The 23,059-nt window shown below is 40.0% G+C and overlaps 1 protein-coding gene across 1 annotated transcript in view; it reads right to left on the bottom strand.

Moving 5' to 3' along the window:
• CSMD1 (CUB and Sushi multiple domains 1) overlaps positions 1–23,059 on the bottom strand; it is a 1,039,667-nt gene that overhangs the window by 654,677 nt on the left and 361,931 nt on the right. The window contains exon 5 of the mRNA XM_087856321.1: positions 5,457–5,534. Within this exon, the coding sequence (XP_087712447.1) occupies positions 5,457–5,534 (78 nt within the window). The remainder of the gene's footprint in view (positions 1–5,456; positions 5,535–23,059) is intronic.

The raw sequence follows: 23,059 nt of genomic DNA, 5'->3' as shown, positions 1-23,059 counted from the left end.
AATGCATAATATAGTTCAGTTTCTCCACAATGTTTTATTTTACTTTACATTAAATAATGATTCCGATCAAATGTCCTGCCCTCCTTGGGGATAACTGTTGTGACTGCAGAGGTCAATACACAGCACGTGCCATCAATTCATCTGAGCGACTTACAACACCAATATTGAATTTGTAAAGTCATTTGTCTTTAACTTTACATGGGGAAAACAATCTCTAGCTGCAAAATAACAACTGAGGCTTTTGTTGATCCTCCTCCCTACAGATTTTTATATTTTGGAGTTAGAAGGACACTAACGGATTATCTAGCCTCATGGTTCTCACACTTGGGGTTGCTAAAATTGTATTCTGCTGAGGAGAAAGCCAAGAAAAAGAAGAGGGAGAAGAAATGTCTACTGTTTACCATCATTTAAAAATAGGCAGTGGCAATTTAATAATCCCTTGGGATTGAGAGGATCCAATCTCAGACTAAAGCCAAGCCCAGGATCCCTCAGTGAGAGCAAGAAAGATCGGGGTGGAATGGTCACTGAGCTCATTCTAGATGCCCTTCTGTTGCACGATGCCCCCATTTATGTTGCAATCTTTTCAAAGCTTAAAATAATTAGAAATTTAGAGCAATAGGCAGAATTAATGCCTTAATTATCTTGGAGATTTTCTGAAAACATTATTAAGCAATAATGAATGAGCCTGATAAAAAAAATAAACTTCTATGTCATTTAATTCTAAGAGTGAATGTAGGAAATCAATTGCCCTCATTATGTAGAGGGCTGAGAGAACTCCATAGCTTATGCCATTACCCCACCCTATGTGATTAAGTTTATGCATGTTAAGGATTAATGAGAATTACTAAGGGTTAATTGGTACACGAAATCAGATCTGGCTGAATAAACTGACCAACATAGTGATTCCAGAGCAAAATTCACAAGATTCATCAATTCCATCGAGAAGAGTAGAACGGAAAATGTGTAGGGCTTTTGTTCCACAACAGGGAAAATAAACCTTTCATGTGTTTTCTCTTTCTTCCTCTAATTAGTAAATACAAGCTAAGTGCTCATTAACTTGGGCTATCCGAGGATGAGGAAGTGCAATGTGTAACTCCATGTAGGACAGCAGCTGGAAAGGGGGTTCCCTGAGCAAAACTCTGTTCTCACGGAGCTTATCTTGGACAAAATGGATAATCAAGGTGGGTCTAGGAAAAAAATACATGCTGGCCCAGAAAAAGATGTGCTAAGAGGCTGGAATCTGGACCATGTGGTGTATCCAGATATATGCACTGTTTATCTTCAAATGGAACAAGGGTTATCTGTTTTTAACCTATGTACCAGCTACTATACATTAGTATAAACTTTTTAATGTGCAAGTTATAAAATCCTTACTTGCTGTTGCTATAAAACACGGTACATTTGACCTCATTTCAGCCCTGTCATGATCTAACTGCTATCATGATATCAGCCTTCTGTCATTAAATCACGAGTCCCTTGAGGTCATCTGTCACATCCTCCCTTTTCTCTAGCCAGGGCCTCTGCCTCTCTGCACTTGGTTAAGCTTGGATCGATATTGCCAGAAAGCATGACTCCTTGCCTAGCCTAGTGTTTTTGTTCATTTGTTTCTTTTCAAACACCCGAATCTTTGGGTAGTTTGCCCTCTGTGGTTGACCAGAATCCTGAGCAGTTTCTATCATCTTCAACAGGGTCCCAACAGGAAACAGAGTCACTCTGGAGGAGAATCATACAAGGCACGATTACTTACAAAGGGGCTGTTCTATATCAGAGTAAATCCAGAGATGCCACTAGGCACAGTATGGTAACTCACGAACTAGTAATTAAGAGCCAGGCTATTATCAGCCTTTAGACTGGAAGCAATATGGGGGAAAATATTAGCACTAAAATCCAGAGGGAAAGGATCATGTAGGGTCAGTCTGTCTGAGAAAAGCTGTGACCTTGGGCCTTTGCACCTTGGAGCACAGCTGGGTGAAGGGGACTTTGCAGGAGGTAACAGGAGGTCTCACGTTTCTGCTTTCCTCCAGCTGCTACATGCCTCTTGTTCTGGACACGACTTGAGTGCATGAGCGGACCACTGTTATTGCGTCTGCTCATGTTTGGCGTTCATTAGGTAAGCATGTGTGAGCACTGCACGGCAGACAACATCCATGATTCTGGAGTAGAAAAGGTAATCGTGTGGTCATGGCTGTCACATCTCTTACTCTGTGCAGGATCTCATGAAGAAGACAGACACATGCACAATATCAAAACACGTTGAAATAGAATGAAAAACACTAAAACAGGTCAGCAGAGGGTGAAGTGGGACAAGAGCTAGAAATGGGTGTTGGACCCTATGCTAAGCATCTTTAATAGATATTTTGTTATCCATTTACCAAGACTCTCAATTGGAAGAACCAAGGTCAGGATAATTGTGTAAACAGTACAAGAGATACTTGTATGCCTGGATTTAATTTTGAGAACATCAAAGACTGCGTTCTACATGAGAACCCAGCTCTTGGGATAAAGCTGGGATGCTAGAGAGTTCTGTGTCCTAGGCTCACCTCTGATGATTGGCCAAACTATTATTCTAAGATCACAGAAATAAATTCAGTGGTCTAGATCTTACCTCCTCCTCTGTAGAGTAAGACCCCCCCCCCCATGCCATGTAAATTCCTGGCTGACCTTCTACTTACATTCATCTCTTCTTCCCACTTCTAGATGGAAAGTTCATGATGGGTTTGGCCTGATGAACTCCCATCCTACACCACATTCTGGAATGGACAATCTACAAACACCTTGCTCTATTGGACAAACGCCATTATTGTCTTAATTTCATAAATGATGAAACCTGGACTTGGCAATCCTTCATGCATTTACAACCACTGGATCCTGTCTCTCTAGCTTCAAAACCCATGTCCATTTCTCTAGGAAACACACCACTTGGTTTTCCAGTTACGCCTTACACGGAAATAACATTTTATCACTTATTACATCGCTGACCTGAGAAGGTCCTCAGGTTCTTCAACCCTCATTTTTTTCTAATAATTAAGTCTCATGCCTGACTAAAAACAAAAGTTGAATACCATTGAGAGAAAGGACAGAATGGTTTCTCAAACCAAACGAGTAAGCAGGCATTGGTCAGTCATGTCCTGTTCAGGTAAGGACAGAGACATTCTCCTTACAAAGAAAGCTTCCACCTAAGTTTGGCTCTAGCAGTTAAGTTCATGTCAGACCTAAGATGGATTTTATAGGGGGTTCACCTGCCGTGTGGTTCTATATCACTGTGGGTCATTTCTGTAAGGTGTTCAACTACAAAAAAAAAAAAAAAATTGAAATCATAAGTACCACTTGTCCCACCCTATTGAACATCCAGAATTAGAAATTAATAATAAAAACTATCAAAACTTTATTATTAAAAACCTTTCTTTCTTCCTCTACCCCTCAATTGTTTTCTGCCTTGGTTTGGATTCCATCCTTTTTTTTTTTTTTTTAGTCCAATTTAATTTGAATGACACTTTCCATGGTTATCAAACAGAATGTCTAGTGAAAATATTTATGGGTTGATTTGGGGGGGGGGGGTACCTAAGTGCCTGAGTTAGTCAGAGGTTAGGGAATCCACCATCTGATAGACTGAATCTTTGTGCCTTTCAAAATTGTTTTATTGAAATCCTAAGCCCCAATGTGATGGTTTTGGAGGTGGGTTTTGGGAAATAAGTAAGTCATGAGCTAAAGCCCTCATGATAGGATCAATGCCCTTATAAAAAGAGACAGGAGAGATGCTCTCTCCCTCTGCCATACAAGAGTACAATGAGAGGAGAGCCATCTATGAACCAGGAAGCTAGTCCTCACCAGACCTTGAATCTGCCTTTATCTCAGACTTTCTAGCCTCCAGACCCATGTGAAATAAATTTAAATCACCCAATCTAGGGTACTGTATTATGATAGCCTGAAAGATCTAAGATACACCCTGTATCAGACGCTTACATCCTAGAGGTCTGTGTCTACTTCTCTGTCTTTTTCAAGCCCGGGCAATAGGGTCATCATATAGTCAGTCTACCATTGGTACACAGACAATTGTCAGGGGTCTGCATCTACTTCTCTGTACTCTTCAACTGCCACAGAACAGGGTCATCATATAGTTAATGGACCATTGTTACATAAACGATGGGTAGGACATCATAGAATAGGGATATTGAGAAAGCAGAGGTAGGTCAACCTACAAAGTGATTTTCAAAAGATGTATATTGTGGTTTATTTTTGTTTATTTATTAGTTTTTATGGAATATTTGTCATGGATAAAACTCCCTGCAGAAGCCCAATATATCATGCAGATAAAAATAGAGTTGGTTGAGCTTCAGGAGCTCTAGATGTCCATCCTAAGCCTTCCACTTCTACTAAATGCTAGGCAGTGGGAAAAGAGACAATGCATGGATCCCAAACAGTGCATAAGGAGCACCAAGAGAGCAGGTAAGTAGGGACACCAAAAGACGTCATCAGGAAAGAACAGAAAAGGCAACCCAACAGCTTGAATGTCTTAAAAATAGCATGGTGCGTGGGAAAGGACCACACTGGAAAAACACCCACCTGGGTACCTGCTGATGGATCCTACTGATCAGTGGGACAGGTAAACCCACAGTGAAGCTGTGACAAAGTAAATGCTGTAACAGAGGTAGGAACACGGCACCAGGGGAACAAAACCAGGGAAGAACTAACTGTGCCTGGCAGAGTCAGCAAAGGCTTCAGAGGGGGAGGCTCTAAGCATCGCTTGGAGTTCTGCATTCAGTGGAAGGAGAGTGAGCACTCTGGCAGAGAAGCACAGAGACATCATCCAAGGCATGGCAAGGTGGTCTCTTCAGCTAAGGAATAATGAGAGGCTTCCAGGAGGAGATACCAGCAAAGTAGTTGGCAAGAGATCCAGCTAGTGACTGAGTACCTGCCATGTGCTACGCATGTTCAAATGGAACCCATATGGGCATGGTCTTCATTTTTTTTTTCTCTTTGGAAGAATTCAAGCATTGACCTAAAGCTATTTTATTCTTCAGACCAGTTCTTCAGAACGTTTTAATAGGCAAATGGTAAGACCAGACTTCTATATCTCACCCACCCGTCTGGGTGTGTGGTGTATACATGAATAGAGAGGGAAACGGGGATCAAAACACCTGACAGCAGAACACTTATTTACGGGAGGAATTGGAAGGTCCAGCCTCACAGTGACCGAGGAAGACATGGAGTGAAGGCCGATTTAAGATACAGTTAGGAGATTCATTTAGGAGAATGTCAATGTGACGTTCTTCCCCAACAATGTGAAGCCAGTGCATATTCTTTCTTTCAGAAAATGCTTTTGTAGGTAGAAAAGTAGCAAGAGATGAAGCGAAAAAATCAACTTATAGAATTACTTCTCCAGAACCCATCCATCCTCTCCTCTGTGTACCCCCAATTGACATATCAATCTTCTTATAAAAAGAAAGAAGACTTACAGACAGAGTTTTTATGGCTACTGTCCTTGCTGGGCATCATCTTGACTCCTCTTGACTTCAGTTCAATTGCCTTTTTCACTGAAAGAAACCAAATAAAGCCATTAGTAGGTAAGACTCAAAGAGATACCATAAACTAGTGCTTTAGCCTCACGGCATTTCCAGTCATGACGGTTAACCTGTCAAGCTCTGGAAAAGGGGACACGTTCTAGGAGGTTAATGATGCAAAGAAAATGAAGTATAAGAGCTTGTGAAGTAATTAATAGAAAGCTATCAAACAGCAAGATCATATCTTATAACAGCAGTGTCAGAAGCTAGAAATAACATGTGAAATGGTTTAGCTTCTCCATCTGAACTTACCACTAGCAATGGCAAATCTAGAAATCATGATCGTTCCACCAAGTACTCAGGGGGATTGCTCTCTAGACATACGTGTAGTGATGATAGAGCTTTCTAAATTTGCTACATTCATGATAATTTTTAGATAAAATTGAAAGCTGCTCATTTATTTATTCATGTAGTTATTTGATCACTCAAAATTTAGCAAATATGTATTGATGGGGAGCTGACATGGGAAAGCATGTTCTGAGTACTGGGGATAAGATATTCAATAAAATGTGAAATAAAAGAATGTTAATCCTTCCAGACGCTTATTACCTATAGACAACAACAACAACAAAAAGCACATATGAGATTGGTTTCTAAGGTCATAGTTCTCAGGCTTAAATTTAAGTAATTTAATTATTCTAGGTCCTGCATCAGACACTTAAAGAAGTTCCTCTTTTCTGGTCATTTCTGGAAAAAAAAATAGGAGGCATTTATGGGAAGAAAACAGAAAATAATACTGTAAACGTTTATGTTTTAAATATTGAAATTGTATTCCTGTTATTTAAATTAAAATATTTTAATAATATTTATATTAAAAACATGTAATATTTAATTTAAACAGTTATGATTTACATAAACGTGACTGGACCTAGAGTAGCTGAAAGCATGCAGACCTGAGTTCAAATCTTTGCTAAAAACTTGGTAGCTATGTGGTCTGGATAAGTTACTTAACTCAGACTCTGTTAAACTATCTGTAAAGTGGGTGTGTGGTTAATTTAATGAGTCAGCTTGACTGGGTTACAGAGTATCCAGATATTTGGTCAAACAGTATTCTGGGAGCTTCTGTGGGAGTGTTTTTGAATGTGATTAATGTTTAGATCAACTGGGGCACCTGGGTGGCTCAGTCAGTTAAGCTTCTGACTCTTGATTTCAGCTCAGGTCATTATCTCAGGATCATGAGATCGAGTCCCGCATTGGGTTCCAAGCTCAGCATGGAGTCTGCTTGGGATTCTCTCTCTCCCTCTGCCCCTCCCCCATTCTCTCTAATAAATAAATAAATACATAAATAAATAAATAAATAATCTTTTAAAAAGAACATTTAGATCAACTGAGTAAAGCAAATTGCTCTCCCTAATGTGGGTGGGCCATATCTAATCAGTAGATGTTCTGAATAGAAAAAAAAAATGCTGACATTCTCCTGAATAGTAAAGAATTCTTCCTGCCAGACTGCTTTTGTATTGGGATATTAGTTTTTTGTTTTGTTTTGCTTTTTTTCTTGCATTAAAATTCAAACTGAAACATCAGCTCTTCTTGGGTCCTGAGCTTGCCAGCCTCTGGACTGGGACTACACCATCAGCTCTCGTGGTTCTCTAGCTTACCCTCCCACTCTCCGGATCTTGGAACTTCTCAGCTTTCATAATTGTGAGAACCAATCTCTTATAAAAAATCATATACATCCTATTAGCTCTGATTCTCTGGAAAGCCCTAATACAACAGGCATGCTGATATTGAAAGCAGAGGTACGGAAACTGTGTAAGGAAGGTTTAGATGTAGTGAATGTAATACCGGGTAGCAGACTACCCTGAACATGGTAGACTCAGTCCATGATGGTGCTTGCTATTACTTTCCTAGCTCTGCGGTCAGATGTTTGCCCTAGCTGTGGCCCCAGAAATTGTCCTCTGGGATTGTCCTTCCGTGGCATTGTCACTGAAACTCTGTTCCCTTTCCACTCTGCCACCATCTGGATATTGGATTTTCTGACCCTCTGGTGACCAGGTCTCTGCAGCTCTGCTTCTCAGAGTCCCATACCCCACTTCTCACCTCACGCTTCACAAGGACATTGGCTAACAACTTACATTTTGAGAAGCATCTTCAAACACTATGGTTTTTAATTCTCTCACAACTCATGTATATTTTATGCAGACCTTTATTCATATTAGAAAGCCAGGAAACCAAGGCTCAAAGATTTGATTAAAGTGCACAGGGGGTAAGATGTATAACTTGGAAGGAAGCTGAACATGGAAGACAGCCTTGGACGTGGCCTTCAAAGTCAATTGAGTGTCACCAAAGTTAAAGGAAAACCTTTGTCTATTGATACTTTTTTTTTTCTTTTTGAAATAGAATACAAGCTGATTCTCATTTCTCACCTCCCCCTTAAAAAGCAAGATTTTACATTTGAGTAAAGAGGTAGTTCCTCCATGTTGGCATTGACAACACCTTTCCAGGTGGAAGGGAGCTTGGAAAAAACCTCCCCCAAGGAAGGAATCACAGGAAGTTGCTTTGGAAGGAGTGGGAAATGTTGGCAGTTGAGCAGATTCAGGATTTGGGGATTTGGGAGTGGCCAAGACAGAGCTCCACCAGATGAGTTATGTGAGGGGTGGTGGCTTTCACCAAGGCTGAGATGCACAACAACCACAGGTAAGATATTGTGGCAGGGGATCTGGACATTTAGGAACTGGCTGCCAAGGCACTGAGAACGAGGCAGGGAAGGTCTATCTACAGGCTGCTGGGTCAGTAGACATGGGGTGCGGGGTACTAGAGGACTTAGGAGCACTCCTGCAATGGGGAAGCACCAGCCTGAAATACGGTGGGTGCTGTGTGACCTGGTATGTGTCAGGAAAGGGGAGAAACCCGGGAGAAACTGACACTGGATGTCCACCAGCCACGAGAAAAGAGGACTTGAGTCAGATATGATTGTAGGTAGTACTGTCACTATTGACCTTCACTTTGGAACCAATTCATCACCATTATACCAAAATAATGGCAAGTTGGTACTATTTCTACCTAAAGGACTGTTGAACCAGTTTTTTTTCCCCAAGATGTTCTTATTCCCATGATCTCTTTTGATGATTCTACATGTTTAGTGGGATATGGAGGTTGCGAGCCTTCCCCTCTTGTCATCATCCAAAGGGGTCTGGCATTGGACTTTGAATCCTACCCCCATTCATATGATCATGTAACCTGACAAATCACTTAAATACCATAAACTCGGTTGTTGAAACTTTTCAATGAGCGTGAGTCCCTTTCCTGTGAATTTCACCAGGTGAATAGGGGGAAAAGGGAAGTAGTTTATAGACTTTGAAGAGCTCTTCCCAACAGTGTGGATGAGAAATGAGGAAATTAGCCCAATGTGGTTATACGGCCGAAGCAGGTCATTACGGCCAATGCCGTAGCCAACCATGAGTGATGCAACTGCAAGTACCCTGTGCCTCGCTGAGGCTCGTTAGGACCTCAGGGAAGCCCAGGTTTGCTGCCTTCTCCTCCTCCCAAGGGTGCTAACCGTAAAGAACATCTCCCACAGAGCATCCTGCTACCTAACATCCAGCTGCCCAGTGGAGAACCAACAGCGGGCACCAGGAGTCAGTCTCCCCTCCCTGTGCCCTCCTCATCTGCCCTTTGCCTCATCCTTATCTCTGTGGGGTGGGAAAATGAGGTCTGGCACCTGCTCTCAGCACAGCGCTGTTGGCTGCAGTGATCTTGTCTGTCAGAGTCCTTGGAAGGATGTTTTAATTTGAACTGGTGAATTCTTTGGTGTGTGTCACCCATCATAACCACTTTCTTGTGCTGAAATAACTTTGTCTTGAAGTTACTCAGGAGAGAGGAGATGAATGCACAATAAATAATGAACAGAAGAATCAATGGGAGATAATAAAGAGCATAAAACTAAAGCAAATGTCACCCAAAATAAACAGATAGAACAAACAGGACTCGATGCACTCAGAAAATAAAGAGAAATAAAAAGAGTAGCTTTCAGGGTACAATAATGGTATTTAAATATATAAGACCGATCTGGGAGTCTGATAGATTCTGGAACTTTGCAAATAAGTATATGTAGTTGTGTGAAGCTAAATCCACCAAGGACTTTTTTTTTTTTTTTTCAATAAGATGGTCAGGCCCTGCTGAAGACAATATGCTCCACTGAGTCCTGATTTGTTTCAAATCACTGGGTCTTCTGACTGCACAGCACTAGCTCTGTGCAAAGTTGTCAAGAAAGGACAGTTGACTTCTGCATCCTCCAACAGTCCCTCCTCTCATGGTCCCCTCTTTTCCTCCATCCAGGGTCCTACTGCTCCTCCCCCGCCTCCCCTCAGACCTGGACTCAGAGTTCCTCTCACCGGGAAAAATGCAGGAGGTGAGGAAGAGCATGGGGCAGGCAGATGGGGGCTTCTACAGAAAGATGGCTCTCTCAGGACAAACTGCCAAGAGCTTGAAGTTGTCCGTGGATAAAAGTGGTTAGCCCATTCATTCTCAAGTCTTAGAATAAATCATAAAATCACATGTCCTGATTGATAACAATAAGGATTCTTGGGTCAACCTCAGATGTATGGAATTAGGAACTCTAAAGCTAGACTTGGTCTCCATATTTTTAGCACAGCTACCCAGTTTTGCTTTTTTTATTTTTTATTTTTTATTTTGTTTTTCTTCCTCTTCATTAGTTTGTTTTTGGGGGGAAGAGGCAGCTGGATAAATGCTAACCTTAGAGTCTGAGACTCACTGGTCTATCTTACCTCAGATCATTTCTCAGTAATCCAGATTCTATGGCCTCAAATAGCTGTCATCAGTCCCGCCTTTCTTATAAGCACATTTAAGAAAGTAAAAAATTCTAGGGACAATATTTGCAGATTAACAGCAAGTATATGTTATTTTGTTTCATTTGTTTGCTTTTTTTATTTTTGCTTTAACTATAATCTCTCAGGGTAGGAGAAGAAAGGGAAGAAGAAAGGGGGGGTAAACAGAAGGGGGAATGAACCACGAGAGACTATGGACTCTGGGAAACAAACTGAGGGCTTCAGAGGGGAGGGGATGGGGGAATGGGATAGGCTGGTGACAGGCCCGTATTACAGAGGGCACATATTGCATGGTGCACTGGGTGTTATATGCAAGTAATGAATCATGGAACTTTAAACCAAAAACTAGGGATGTACTGTATGGTGACTAACATAATATAATAAAAAATATTGTTATAAAAAAATAAAAATAAAATAAAATAAAATGGCAATGAGGTTACAAAAGATTGAAAAAGAGCAACAACAAGGATATGTTATTTTGTTTCATTTGTTTGCTCTTTTTGTTCTTTCTTTAAGTATAATCTCTCAGGATTAGGTTAAACCTCACTTCAGGTAGTTTGGAAATTTGAGAGAACCACCACCATATTGAAATGACAGTGGGAAGGGGGGAAAGATGGCGGAGGAGTAGGGGAGCCTATTTCAATCGGTCCCCTGAATCGAGCTGAATATCTACCAGGCCATTCTGACCACCGGCGAAATCAGCCTGAGATGTAAAAAGATATATCTGGATCTCTACAAACAGAACTTCTCCGGCAGTTGCTCTCCAGGTATGAAGGGGGAGCCGTGATTCCACAGGCAGATACAGGAAGATAAACAGAAGGGGGAGGGAGCCTCCGTGAACTTGCACCAGGAAGGCAAAAGCATCTTCACTGGGGACCAGGGCACAGAGTCGCAGACTGGGGCAGGGAAAGGTCATAACCATGATTAAAGTGGCAATGAGGTGAAAGAGAAATATTACTGTTCCTATATAATGCAACTGCTTTCTCTATCCTTTCCAAAGGGAACATCCATGCCTTCTTGTGTCAGTGATTGGCTCCTAACCAAGCTCAGTCCTGGATGCTTCCCAGGTTCCCTCCCCTGTCCCTGGCAAGAGACATCACAGAGCTTCTCACGCTTATTAGACCTCTGCTAGGAAGTCAAGTCATATCTTCTATGACTGATACCCCTGGAGCTTCCTGTACCAGTGTCTAAAACAGTGCTTTCCCTGTAATGGAGAGCTCAGATCATTTCAAGTAAGTAAGAGAAATGCAAAATTGTTTCACACAAAATTAATGCACTAAATACAGGTCCAGAAACCACTGAGAAATCTCACAAACCACAGAAGAAATTGTTTCATGCATATACACCAACTAGGAACACATCTGAAGAACTCAAGATTTGCCATTAAAAATAGAAACCCTGTTTATTGTACTTAGTATTGACCCAGGGGATTCTCATAATTTCATTAATTTTATTAATTTAATATAAAAGTATATCTAATATATATAGGTATATAAAACACAAGTATATGACATGTATACAAATGAAACTGAGCTTTCTTATTGTCAGAAATATTTTTGTTCTGTTCATCTTGCAGTTATTTAATCAATAGGTTTTTATTAAATTTGATAAGTAAGCAATTATAGCCTATAAGCTATTAATCTTCTGTATCTATGTTGTCCTTTTATATCGTCCCCTTAGTAAATATGATTTATTTCAAATTTCATTTTTTAGGTCAATTTATTCTTGAATTAGTAGAAACAGCATTCTTTAAAAAATTTTTTTGGTTCATGCATTGTTGGGAACATTTTCTGTTAGAGATAACTAAACTTGGATTATCTGATTTTTGTCAATCGTTTTTGAACAGAAAAATAAATGTTTTGGAAGTAATTTATCTTGAGGAATTCCCGTGGCTTGCATGCTTTTATTGTAAGGCTTACTTTTCCCCCTAAGAACATTTATACCCTAATTTTTAGAAATGCTTTCAAAATATTCAATTGCTTCATTAATAGAGCTAATCACCTAGCACCCACAGCCAAATCGTTTAACATTTCTTCATTAGCTTTCATTGTTGTTTATGAGTGCTCAAAATTCAAATCACTTTAAACACACATTAAAACATTTTTGTTATTCATTTATTTTTAAGTTTTATTTATTTATTTGACAGAGAGAGAGCACTAGCAGGGGGAGCTGCAGAGGGAGAGGGAGAAACAGACTGCCCGCTGAGCCAGGCTTGATCCCAGGACCCTGAGATCATGACCTGAGCTGAAGGCAGACGCTTAACCAACTGAGCCACCCAGTTTCTCCTAAAATTTTTTTAAACTACAAAGCAAAATGCATCCATAGTTACACAACCTAAGAATCACTAAATATCTATGTATTGACTCAATTTCCTATTGTTAGTTAATTATTAAAGTACGGTTCCTGTGGACCCCGATGAACATCAGTGTAAGCATATACTCTAATTATGGCTGTTATCATGGAAGGTGGAGTCATTCTCCTGGCTAACACCGGAATGTCCACATCCACACCACAGCTCAGCACCAGAAAACATCATGCTGGAATTTTTCCTCCTTTTGCATAATCCTTTTTCTTTTTTGCTGGATCAATTACATTATCATGCAAACATGTTGTTTTGCTTTGCTTCCCATCATTATAAACAGAACAAAACCAAGGAGCAGCAAGAAAGTAAGCATGCAAAGAGACTGAAGAGTTCCATGGTCCATACTCCCCTATAGAGGACACCATCCCTGTTCTGTCCTTTCCTAGGGAGCAGGGAGAGGAAAGTCCTCAAATGAACTGTTATATTGGTACAACAGTCCCCTCCTTACCTGCAGAAATAGTTCCAAGACCCCAGAAGATGCCTGAAATGGCAGACAGCACAGAACCCTATCCGATCTATGATTTGTCCTATATGCACACACCTATAATAAAGTGTAATTTACAAATTAGGCATCATAAGTAATGACGTAGGCTTTGTGACCTAGGTTGTTGGGGATGTTCTGATGTTTCTTCAGGAGCGGAGCCTCTGCTTCCCACTTAACCCCCCGGGGGACTGAGAAGGGAAAGCCAGGCACCAGAGAAGGGAGCTGCTGTGCCCCCTCCCATCCTCTCTGGAATCTGAAAACAGCCCTGAATTAGATGAGCCCTATGTTCCCTGCTGCTAAACCTTCTGGTCATTTCTCCACTAGCACTCCCCCACTGTAGCGGTGATCCAGGTGACCCAGTCAGCTCCTGCTGCACAAGGGTGCCCACGCACCCCCAGAGCATACAGGCTCCCAACTGTCCCCCCAGCTCACTGGCCACTCCTTGTCCCCAGACTTCCTGGTTTATTGTCCTGTACTTAAACTTTCCCTGTAACTCCCTGGGCCAATATTCAACAGAAGTATTGAGGTCATGCACTAAAATATCATTACTGTTATGTTATTATTATTGACTAATCATTTTTAAAATTATTTTTATTTAAAACTACAAAAAGTACAGTGTATACATCCTGTTTTATCCCATCACAATGTTGTAAGAGTTACACTGTAATTACAATCCTTTCCAGCAAAATATCAAGTCACAATGAGGTTAAATAATTTATCCTAGGTTACACAGTTTGAGTGACAGAGCTATTATCAGCGCTGGAGTCTGATTTGGGGCCAGTGCTGCCTCTTTTATAAGTTATACCACTTACTTTAACCACACTTTACATTTCAAAATTTTATTTTTATAAGCATTTTGTTATAATATGTAATACTTAAATATTTGTATATTAGTAGACATGTCTCTTTTTTTTAAGATTCTTATTTATTTGTTAGAGAGAGAAAGCACAAGCAGGGGTAGTAGCAGGCAGAGAGAGAAGCAGGCTCCCCGCTGAGCAAGGAGCCCCATGTGGGACTCAATCCTGGGACCCTGGGATCATGACCTGAGCCAAAGGCAGAAGCTTAACTGACTAAGCCACCCAGGCATCCCTAGATATATCTTCTTATAACATTAAATTTTCAAAATCAGAATGTGATTTGCTCTTTAAGTAATTACTGAAGAAATCATTTAATGAACTTGTATGCTAGTTGCTTTAACATCTGTTAATATTGCTCCTATCGTGACAAAAGATAGGCACTGAGTCACACACACAACGTTAGTTTTCCTTTCCTATAGAATGTTTTTACTTATGATTGAGTAGTATGTGGACATGGCAGAAAATTTGGGAAAACCTAAAAATTATCAGAAAGAAAACAAAAGTGACTGAAAAAAATCACCTAAAGATGACTACTGTTTTCACTTTTTATGTATTTATTTCCAATCCTATCTATGTGCATAGCATATGTAAGTTAGTAGGGATATAGAGGTAAAGACACATATATGATATTTATAGAATACAAATAAAACTGTAAATACATTTTTATTCTGCTTTTATGACTGCTTTGAGCATTTTTCCTTGTCATTACATAGTTTATATTTTTAAATCAGATTTACTGAGGTCACTGAATAGTTTTGAAAAAAATGCTTTCCATATATTTAGTTCCTTTATGATCAGACATTAGCTTTTTCTCACTTCTTACAATTGTATATAACACCAAATACCTTTTGACCATATCAGCAAGCTCTGACCACTTTCATGGAATAAATTGCTAGAATTAATATTCTTTAGTCAAACCTTTTAATCTGTTGTATTAAAATGATTTTTAGAAAAATTGTACCAGTTTACGTCTGCAGTTTATTTAGAAAATATCTTGATTATAACACCTTTGCCAATGTTGAATTTTAGCAAAAAAAAAAAAAAAAAAAGAAAACGTTTACTAACTTGGCAGTTGAAAATGCTATCCATTTTTATGAATTTAAATTAATGAATGTGCTTATTCATTTATTCTTTGAGATAACTCTTACTATCATTATCTCATGGTCCATACATCATTTTATGGGGAGCTTATTACTACCATAATATATTTTATATATTTATATATACAAAGTACGTATATATACATACTACTATATATATACTGCTACATGTATAGTTTATATATTATATATATACTACTTTATATATATACACACATATTATACATATATACACATATTATACGTATATATACATTATATACATATATATATATATATATATATATAAAATTGCTGTCCTTTCTTTATTAGGTTATTTTGCCAGCAGCTCTCTTTGTAAGTTTGACCATAACTAAATACTCCTACATTTTCTCTTAGATTTTATGATGTCCTTAAATATGGACCTTTGAGGGTCACTAATACCCAAGTTATAGGAATTACCTTCTCAAATTTCATTATTACTTTTCTTGTTTTTCATCAGCCAGAGTCCTTTCTTTGTTGAAGAAATCACCTTCTAAGGTTGGTGTTATAAGGAATCTTTTGCACCTGGGAAGTCTGAGATATTTATTCACTATACAATGTTCAAAGATTGATTATTGATATGTTTTGTTGGCTGGCTATCAGAATATCAGAATTGACAGCACTATTAAATTGGAAGATAAATCTTTCTTATGGGAAGTTATATTATTGCACCAATGATCTTGTCTAGGGAGTCCAAGGATTAGTGTGGGATACCCACGCAGACTTTGTTATTGGATTCTTTACCAACTTAAAGGTAATTACAATAAAAGTCTTTATTGGAAGGAAGAAAATTAACTTTATTTGTCTCTCTGTACTTAACAAATCATGGACCTCAATTAAATAATATACTTCCCTGTAATTTAAGTTATCAGGGATAAGAACTTTTAGGATTTAACTTGGAACACATTGGGATTGAAAGGCGTTTTTCTTAGCTCTGTAGTGATTTATTGTTTTTTTTCCCCCCCAACAGAAGTTATTTCAGGTCATTTTCTTCAAAACAGCCCTAGGGGATGGAGAGGACGAAAGGATACAAGAGGGGAGAAGGAAGGCATACCAATTGGAGACATTCTGGAGAAAGGGAGAAGATGAAGAAGAAGAAAGAGGAGGAGGAGGAGAAGGAGGGAAGAGAAGAGTTACATCATGTGCCCCGGAAACAGCTTTTCTCACTTCATCATCTTCCATGTGTTAAGATGTAGAATTTAGCCAGAGGGTTATTACAAGCAGAACTATTTCAGAAAATCCACAGTTTCCAATAAAGGTTCTGTGCCTTTTTTCCTTAACACACTCCTCGTGTCTGTATTTTACCTCATGGAAAGACTGTCCACCGCCATGTCCCCAGCTCTCCCAGCTGGGTTCTGAGCAGCCACCTTGCTCAGTAGCACGTGCCCCCACTTTGTGAAATGGCGACCGTCCTAAGAAATCTGGGGCTCTGAGCTTCAGTCTCACTTTGGAGATTTTCTGAAATCCTAAGCCAAGGCCTCATCCTTTTTCTCATCAGATAAATGAAGGGCTTGAATCTCCAGGAGCCTGACACTGTACTTCCTTGTTCTAGGCACACAATGGAGATGGTATTTACTTCAGAGCAGAGTCCCAGCCTTCTCTCTACCGTTTATTACAAGGTGGACTTCCGTGTCTTCTTCTGAAAGGTAAGGGTGACGGTGCGTCTCTTGCAAGAGCAGTACTAGGAGTGAACAACATGCCCTGTACATAGTGGAAAGCATGCTGCTGGGCTGGACTGTTGGGGAAGGTTGAACGGGTGTGGACTTAGCTCACATAGAATGCACTCTGTGCTGGCACTGGGCACTCGGTATGCACTGCGCTGTATACTGCTGTGGTCCACATGTTTGTGTCCCTCCCCCATTCATATGCTGAAGCCCTAACCCCCAATGTGATGCTGTTGGGAGGCGAGGAATTCAGTAGGTGATTAGGGAATGAAATTAGTGTCCTTATTGAAGAGGTCAGAGAGATCACTTATCCCTTCTGTGATCTGTGAGCCAGAAAATGCACCCTCACCGGAAACTGCATCTTGGACTTCTCAACCCCCAGAACTGTGAGGAATACTTATGTGTTGGTTATAAGTCCCCCAAGACTGTGGTAATTCGTTATAGCAGCCTGCACAGACAAAGACATATACTGAGGGCAGTTCCAGGTTTACATTTGTCTAATCCATGATTCTTTTAATAGGAAAGCCCTCGCACTTAGACAACATTGATTTTGGAGTTCAATGTGAGATCTAATCAACACTCTGAAACTTGTTATCGCTGTCACCTTGACAGGTTAAGATGTGGGCAAACCTCAGGTTCCTCTTCTGTTTAGTAAAGATGAAGTCTCCTGCCTCACAGAGTTGTGAGAATAAATGAGATAACAAATGAAAGCAATTCTGGATTGCATTCATTGTGAAGTGTTATTGTGTTTTCTTTCCTTAACTTCTTCCCTTAACTTCACCACTGACAGGAAGCTGGGGAGCAAACTCTAAACACCCTGAATATCGTCCCCAAGGAATTAGGACCAGGTCTTGTCGTCTTAATTTCTAGCAGAGAAATTGGTATGTGTATAATCATTAAAACAAACAAAGAAACAAACCTAATGATAAATAAATAATAAAACATCCTGGTTTTATTATTTATGGTTTAAAGAAAGCACAATTATTTCTAGATTAAAAAAATATATGTTAGTTACAAACTCCCCATAAAATTATATATAGACCATGAGACAATAATAGTAAGATAATCTTAAAGAATAAATGAATAAGCACATTGATTGTTTTAAAAACAAATAAAGGGCACCTGGATGATGCACTCAGTTAAACTTCCAACTCTTGGTTTTGGCTCAGGTCAGGATCTCAGGGTCATAAGATAAAGCCCTGCCTTGGGCTCCACGCTCAGCTTGGAGTCTGCTTGGAATTATCTTTTTCCCTCTGCCTCTGCCCCTCCCACTCATTCTCTCTCTCTCTGTCTCTCTAAAATAAATAACTCTTTAAAAACTAAATGCAAATAAAAATGAGATCGAATTTTTCAAGTACCAAGTCAGTAAACATGTTTTTTTTTTTTGTATGCTAAAATTCATTGTTGGCAAAGGTGCTACAGTCAAGATATTCTTATATACAACGGATGAGGTGGACAAAGTGAAGCTTTTTTTTTTTTTTTTTTTTATTTATTTATCTGAGAGAGTGAGAGAGAACACAAACCAGGGGAGGGGCAGAGGGAGAGGGAGGAGCAAGCTCCCCGCTGAGCAGGGAGCCCCAGGCAGGACTAGATCCCAGTGGGTTCATGACCTGAGCTGAAGGCACATGGTTAACCATCTGAGCCACCCAGGTGCCCTATAGTGAAGCTTTTCTAAAAAACAATTTACTGATGTGGGTGAGGAGTCTTGACCAAAGGATCCTAATTCTAGCTATTTATAGAAGAAGAAATTGGGTAGAGGAAAGGAGGGAACCTGCTGGAACATCTCTCTGGCCACTCTTGGTACCCCCCCCCACTTTTGTTTGTAAGATTGGTAGAAGGTGTTTACTACATGAAGCTCAATGTCAACTATCTGCATAAGGTCTTCAGTATATACATGTATCCTTTCAGATCAGGTGAGCAACGCTAACGATAAACTCTCTGATAACCATTTCTTCCCTCCACCATAGACTGTTCCATGCCTCTAACTGGCGTAGGGCATTCAGCAGGTGCTGAAGCTCTGAAGCCCGGATGGTATCTCCCAGTAGGAGCATGCGCAGGGTATCTGTGGCCCATCTTTATTCTTCCACGTAAAGATAGGAGCATACTTCTCTTCCATGACCCCTGGGGAAGCTCAAAGGATTCCTAGTGGTAGCCATGCAAGCAGTGCTGGGTATCTGGCTTCATGGGGCGGTGGTGTAAAGCCTTCAGACGTGGGCTCTGTTCACAGCAGCCCACGCGAGGGGAGCATCTGTGTCTTTTGAATAACGGAAGGATGAGCTGTAGTGAGAGCCACAATTTCTTCCTCTAGTCTCTGCACAATTCTCAAACCCACACTTTTCACTGGAACTCCAAAGTCCAGTGGTTTGTCTGCCCCTCCAAACAGGGATGAGTGTGCATGGGGGTGCAGGACTGCAGATTTTCCCTAGTGAGGATGCCCGGGAACTGATTGGACAACCTCTCTACTCAGCTTTTGATATTCAGCCCTGGCCAATGTCTTACCAGGAGTACACCACAAAGCCCCAGGAAGTTTGTCAGTTTGGCTTCAGCCACTGAGAACGAGACAACCTCCAAAATTCTAGTGCACAGCAGGAGAGAGAAACCTATTTCTAGAATTTTTTGTTTATGCATTCTAATGATGTTAGCTGCTTAAAATGGTTTCCTCCCTCTTTACTTTTACCTTAATTTTTCTTATTTTGTAAGTACTATTTTGCTGTTTTCCCCCAATGCTTTGAGAAAGCCTCATTAATTTCATTAAATGGTATATTAAATCAAACTTAATGTGGTGATAAAAAGGGACAGAATTGTAAAATCTTTACATGGGAATAATAAAATTTCTCTCCGAATGAGCCATCCTAAGCCACTTTTGAGTAATTAATCACAGGGCATTTTCTGAGAGATACTGTATGAGGGAAACAGCAGAGCAAGAAGAACCCCACATAGCAGTGGACACTGTCTAATGAAAAACATTGGCAGACTCACAGAGACCTTCCTCTTCCCTTCATCTCCCACCATCACTGAAACCCACAAAAGCCTATTTAAAGGGGGCAGATTTAGTGTATATTGTACGTGTAGGGATTTGTCAAAAGCTTATACAAACACCTGTTGTAAGGGATGGAAATGAAAATATCTTTAGTTTGGGGAGGCAAACATCTGAAGGCAAAAATAAGGTTAAATATATTGGCATCAGACTTCCATAAAAGTTCAGATGAACCTGAAAGTAGATTTAGTAGTTTGAAGCCAGGAGAGCTGAGGAATCAGCATACTGCTGAAATCACTTATCTAGCCTAAATCAAAGACAGTGTCTGCCCCAACCTAAGATCTAAAACCATTCCTGCATGAAAATACTTTGCTCTCTTATTTTGGACCTTTTTTTCTGATCTTCTTACCTTCTTACCTCCTGCCAACATCCCCCCAAATTTTGCCGTTAATAACTCATCTTAGGAAAAACAAAAAACAACACAGTGGGCAAAGTCCCTATGAGTATAAATGTTCAACTAGGGTACGGAGTTTGTACGTTGTAGCACAGGCTTCTGGAAGCTGCCCTGGAGTAGCTTTTTTGCAGGCTCGAGGTTATGAACTGAAGTTCTTTTAGGTTAGGTTTTCTAATCAGATCATTATGCAAAATATAATTTTTTAAACTTTGGTTTGTGTTCTGAACAAGTGGAAGAAAAATCTTCCATATGATGAGATGTGGCAGACTAGAGAGCGCAAGGTTGTGTAGGAAAATGATGCGGTTTGGGTGTGGCGAGTTTGGTATGCCTATTCCTAGACGTGGAGGCAAGAATTTGGTAGCATGAGACTGGGGCAGGAGACTAACGTGGGGGCTACTTATCGGCCTCCAGACACTACTGAAAAGAGATGAGATGCACCATGGTACTGTTCTCAAGGAGCAAGGCACATGGCGGAGGTCGCCAGGACCGTTTCAGGGGACGATTAGATCAAAGCTGTTCCCACGTTCATACGGAGATATTTGCTTGTTTCCCTGTGTACAAAGGCAGAGGTAGCTAACACTGCCATGCCTCAGCATGAATCAAGACAGGGGCACCAACAGCCCTCATAACCACCGTGTTGTATCAGTTCACTTAACATGACACTTCAGTTCACTTAACAATGCCAAGGATGAAGCAAGGAAAATAACTAATTTCATTCAATCTCAACCCTTCAGTGCATGTCCTTTTAATGTACTGCTTGGTGAAATGGAAGTACTTATTAAGGCCTTCTGCTGCATGACAAAATGTGGTACTTGTCTTGGGAGAAATACTTTCTCAGTTCTTTGATTTTGGAGATGCACTGTCTGCTTTTCCATGGAACACCATTTTTACTTGAAAGAAAGATTAACAGACTATGGTGACTATACTACATGTGACTGCTTCATAATAAATTACTGCAAACTTTGTGCCTTAAACCCGCTGCAGGACATTGACTCACAGTTCTGTTGGTCCGAAATCCAGGTGCAGCTCACCTGGGGTCTCTGACACTCAAAAGAGGAGACCCAGCTGACTTCTTACCCAGGGGCCTTTGGAAGAACCTTCTTCCAGGTTCAGTCAGGTTTTCTGGTGAAACCAAGATGCAGTGGTTATTGGATTGAGGTCCCTGTCTTGTTGTTGAGCAGGGATTCCCAATGGTTACCTGCCATTCCCTGCCATGTGGCCCCATCCACCTTCAAGGCAATGGAGAATCACCCTCATGTTGAATCTCTCACATGAACTGTCCCTTGTTCTAGGAAGGGCCCGTGGGAAGGGTTCATGTGAGAAAGGGAGAGAATGTCCCTTTTTTGAAGCCAGCTGTGCCACAAAGTGTAACCTAATCAGAGGAGGGAAAAGTCATATTCACTCAATGGGTGTGTATGATACAAGGTCATGGATCACTGAGGCCTACGTAGAATAATGTTTATCTTCAGATATTCAGATTTTCACAATTGGGTACTAGGTGATATTTACTTGAAAATGAACAGTCAGCTTTTGTCCCTGTAAGATAACTGGATAACATTTTTGCTGATGATGAAATTTGAGTTTTTAAGCAAATACTAGAATTTTAGAAATCCAGTATCTACCCCGATCTTTACAACTTTTAATATTTAGAGTTGTCTGAGGAAATAGTCAGTAATATTAACAAACGTAATTTTTAAAGATACTGTACAATATCTACTTAGATATTGATACCAACAAATGGAAAATCTGAATAACTCAGTGAACCAATAACTGTATAATGATCTGTGCACTGTGCAATGAAACCACACAAGGGTAAGATATCCATTTAAAAGGCAAAATTGACCAATGGATTTTATTATGGTAAAGTATAAAAACTTTTTGTAGTTTAAGATTCTGCATAGCCACTAATTTTTAGAAACACCCATTTATTCAGTTTGGTATAGTATTAAAGAATATCTACTAATTATCTAAAAAGATTTAAAATATTTCTCTATTTTCCAATTATCTACCTGTTTGCACTCTGATTTTCTTCATTCATTGACTTCAACCAAAACAATATGGAACAATGTGTTTAATATAGAAGTAGACGTGAATACCAGCCTCTTCCTCCTAGCCCCATGTTAAAATGTTTTGCAAAAATAGAAAATAGTGCTAATCTTTCAACAATTTTTGTTTTGCTCTTTGTTTTTGGAAAATGTAGTTATTCTCATAAAACCTGTGATTCTGTTAATGTTAATGGGTTTATTCTAGTCAATTTAAATGAAATGAACATTTTTAAATTTCTCTAAATATAGTTTCTAATATGTAAAACATTGGTAGCTATGATGCCCACACACAAAGGTGTTTGGTATTCTCAATAATCCTCAGTCGAAGGGCTTGAGAACCACTGCTCCAGGCTATAAAAGTAAACAGACAATGGAATGAGAACGAGTCTCTGAGTCATGCTTCACGTGCAAACAGGGCATTCACACTGGTGTCATGGCTGGAATTCAGGAGTCCATGAAGTAAAATAAGAAAAAAAGTTACATTTTTATTTCAACTAACTTTTTTTTTAAGATTTTATTTATTTATTCGACAGAGATAGAGACAGCCAGCGAGAGAGGGAACACAAGCAGGGGGAGTGGGAGAGGAAGAAGCAGGCTCATAGCAGAGGAGCCCGATGTGGGGCTCGATCCCACAATGCTGGGATCACGCCCTGAGCCGAAGGCAGACGCTTAACTGCTGTGCCACCCAGGTGCCCCATATTTCAACTAACTTATAATTGAAAATAAGCTTCCCCTTTATTTATGACT

This window comes from Ursus americanus, chromosome 27, assembly GCF_024610735.1.
Source record: "Ursus americanus isolate L20-20 chromosome 27, mUrsAme1.1.p, whole genome shotgun sequence".
NCBI classification, from domain to species: domain Eukaryota; kingdom Metazoa; phylum Chordata; class Mammalia; order Carnivora; family Ursidae; genus Ursus; species Ursus americanus.
This window is presented reverse-complemented; position numbering and strand designations above follow the sequence as displayed.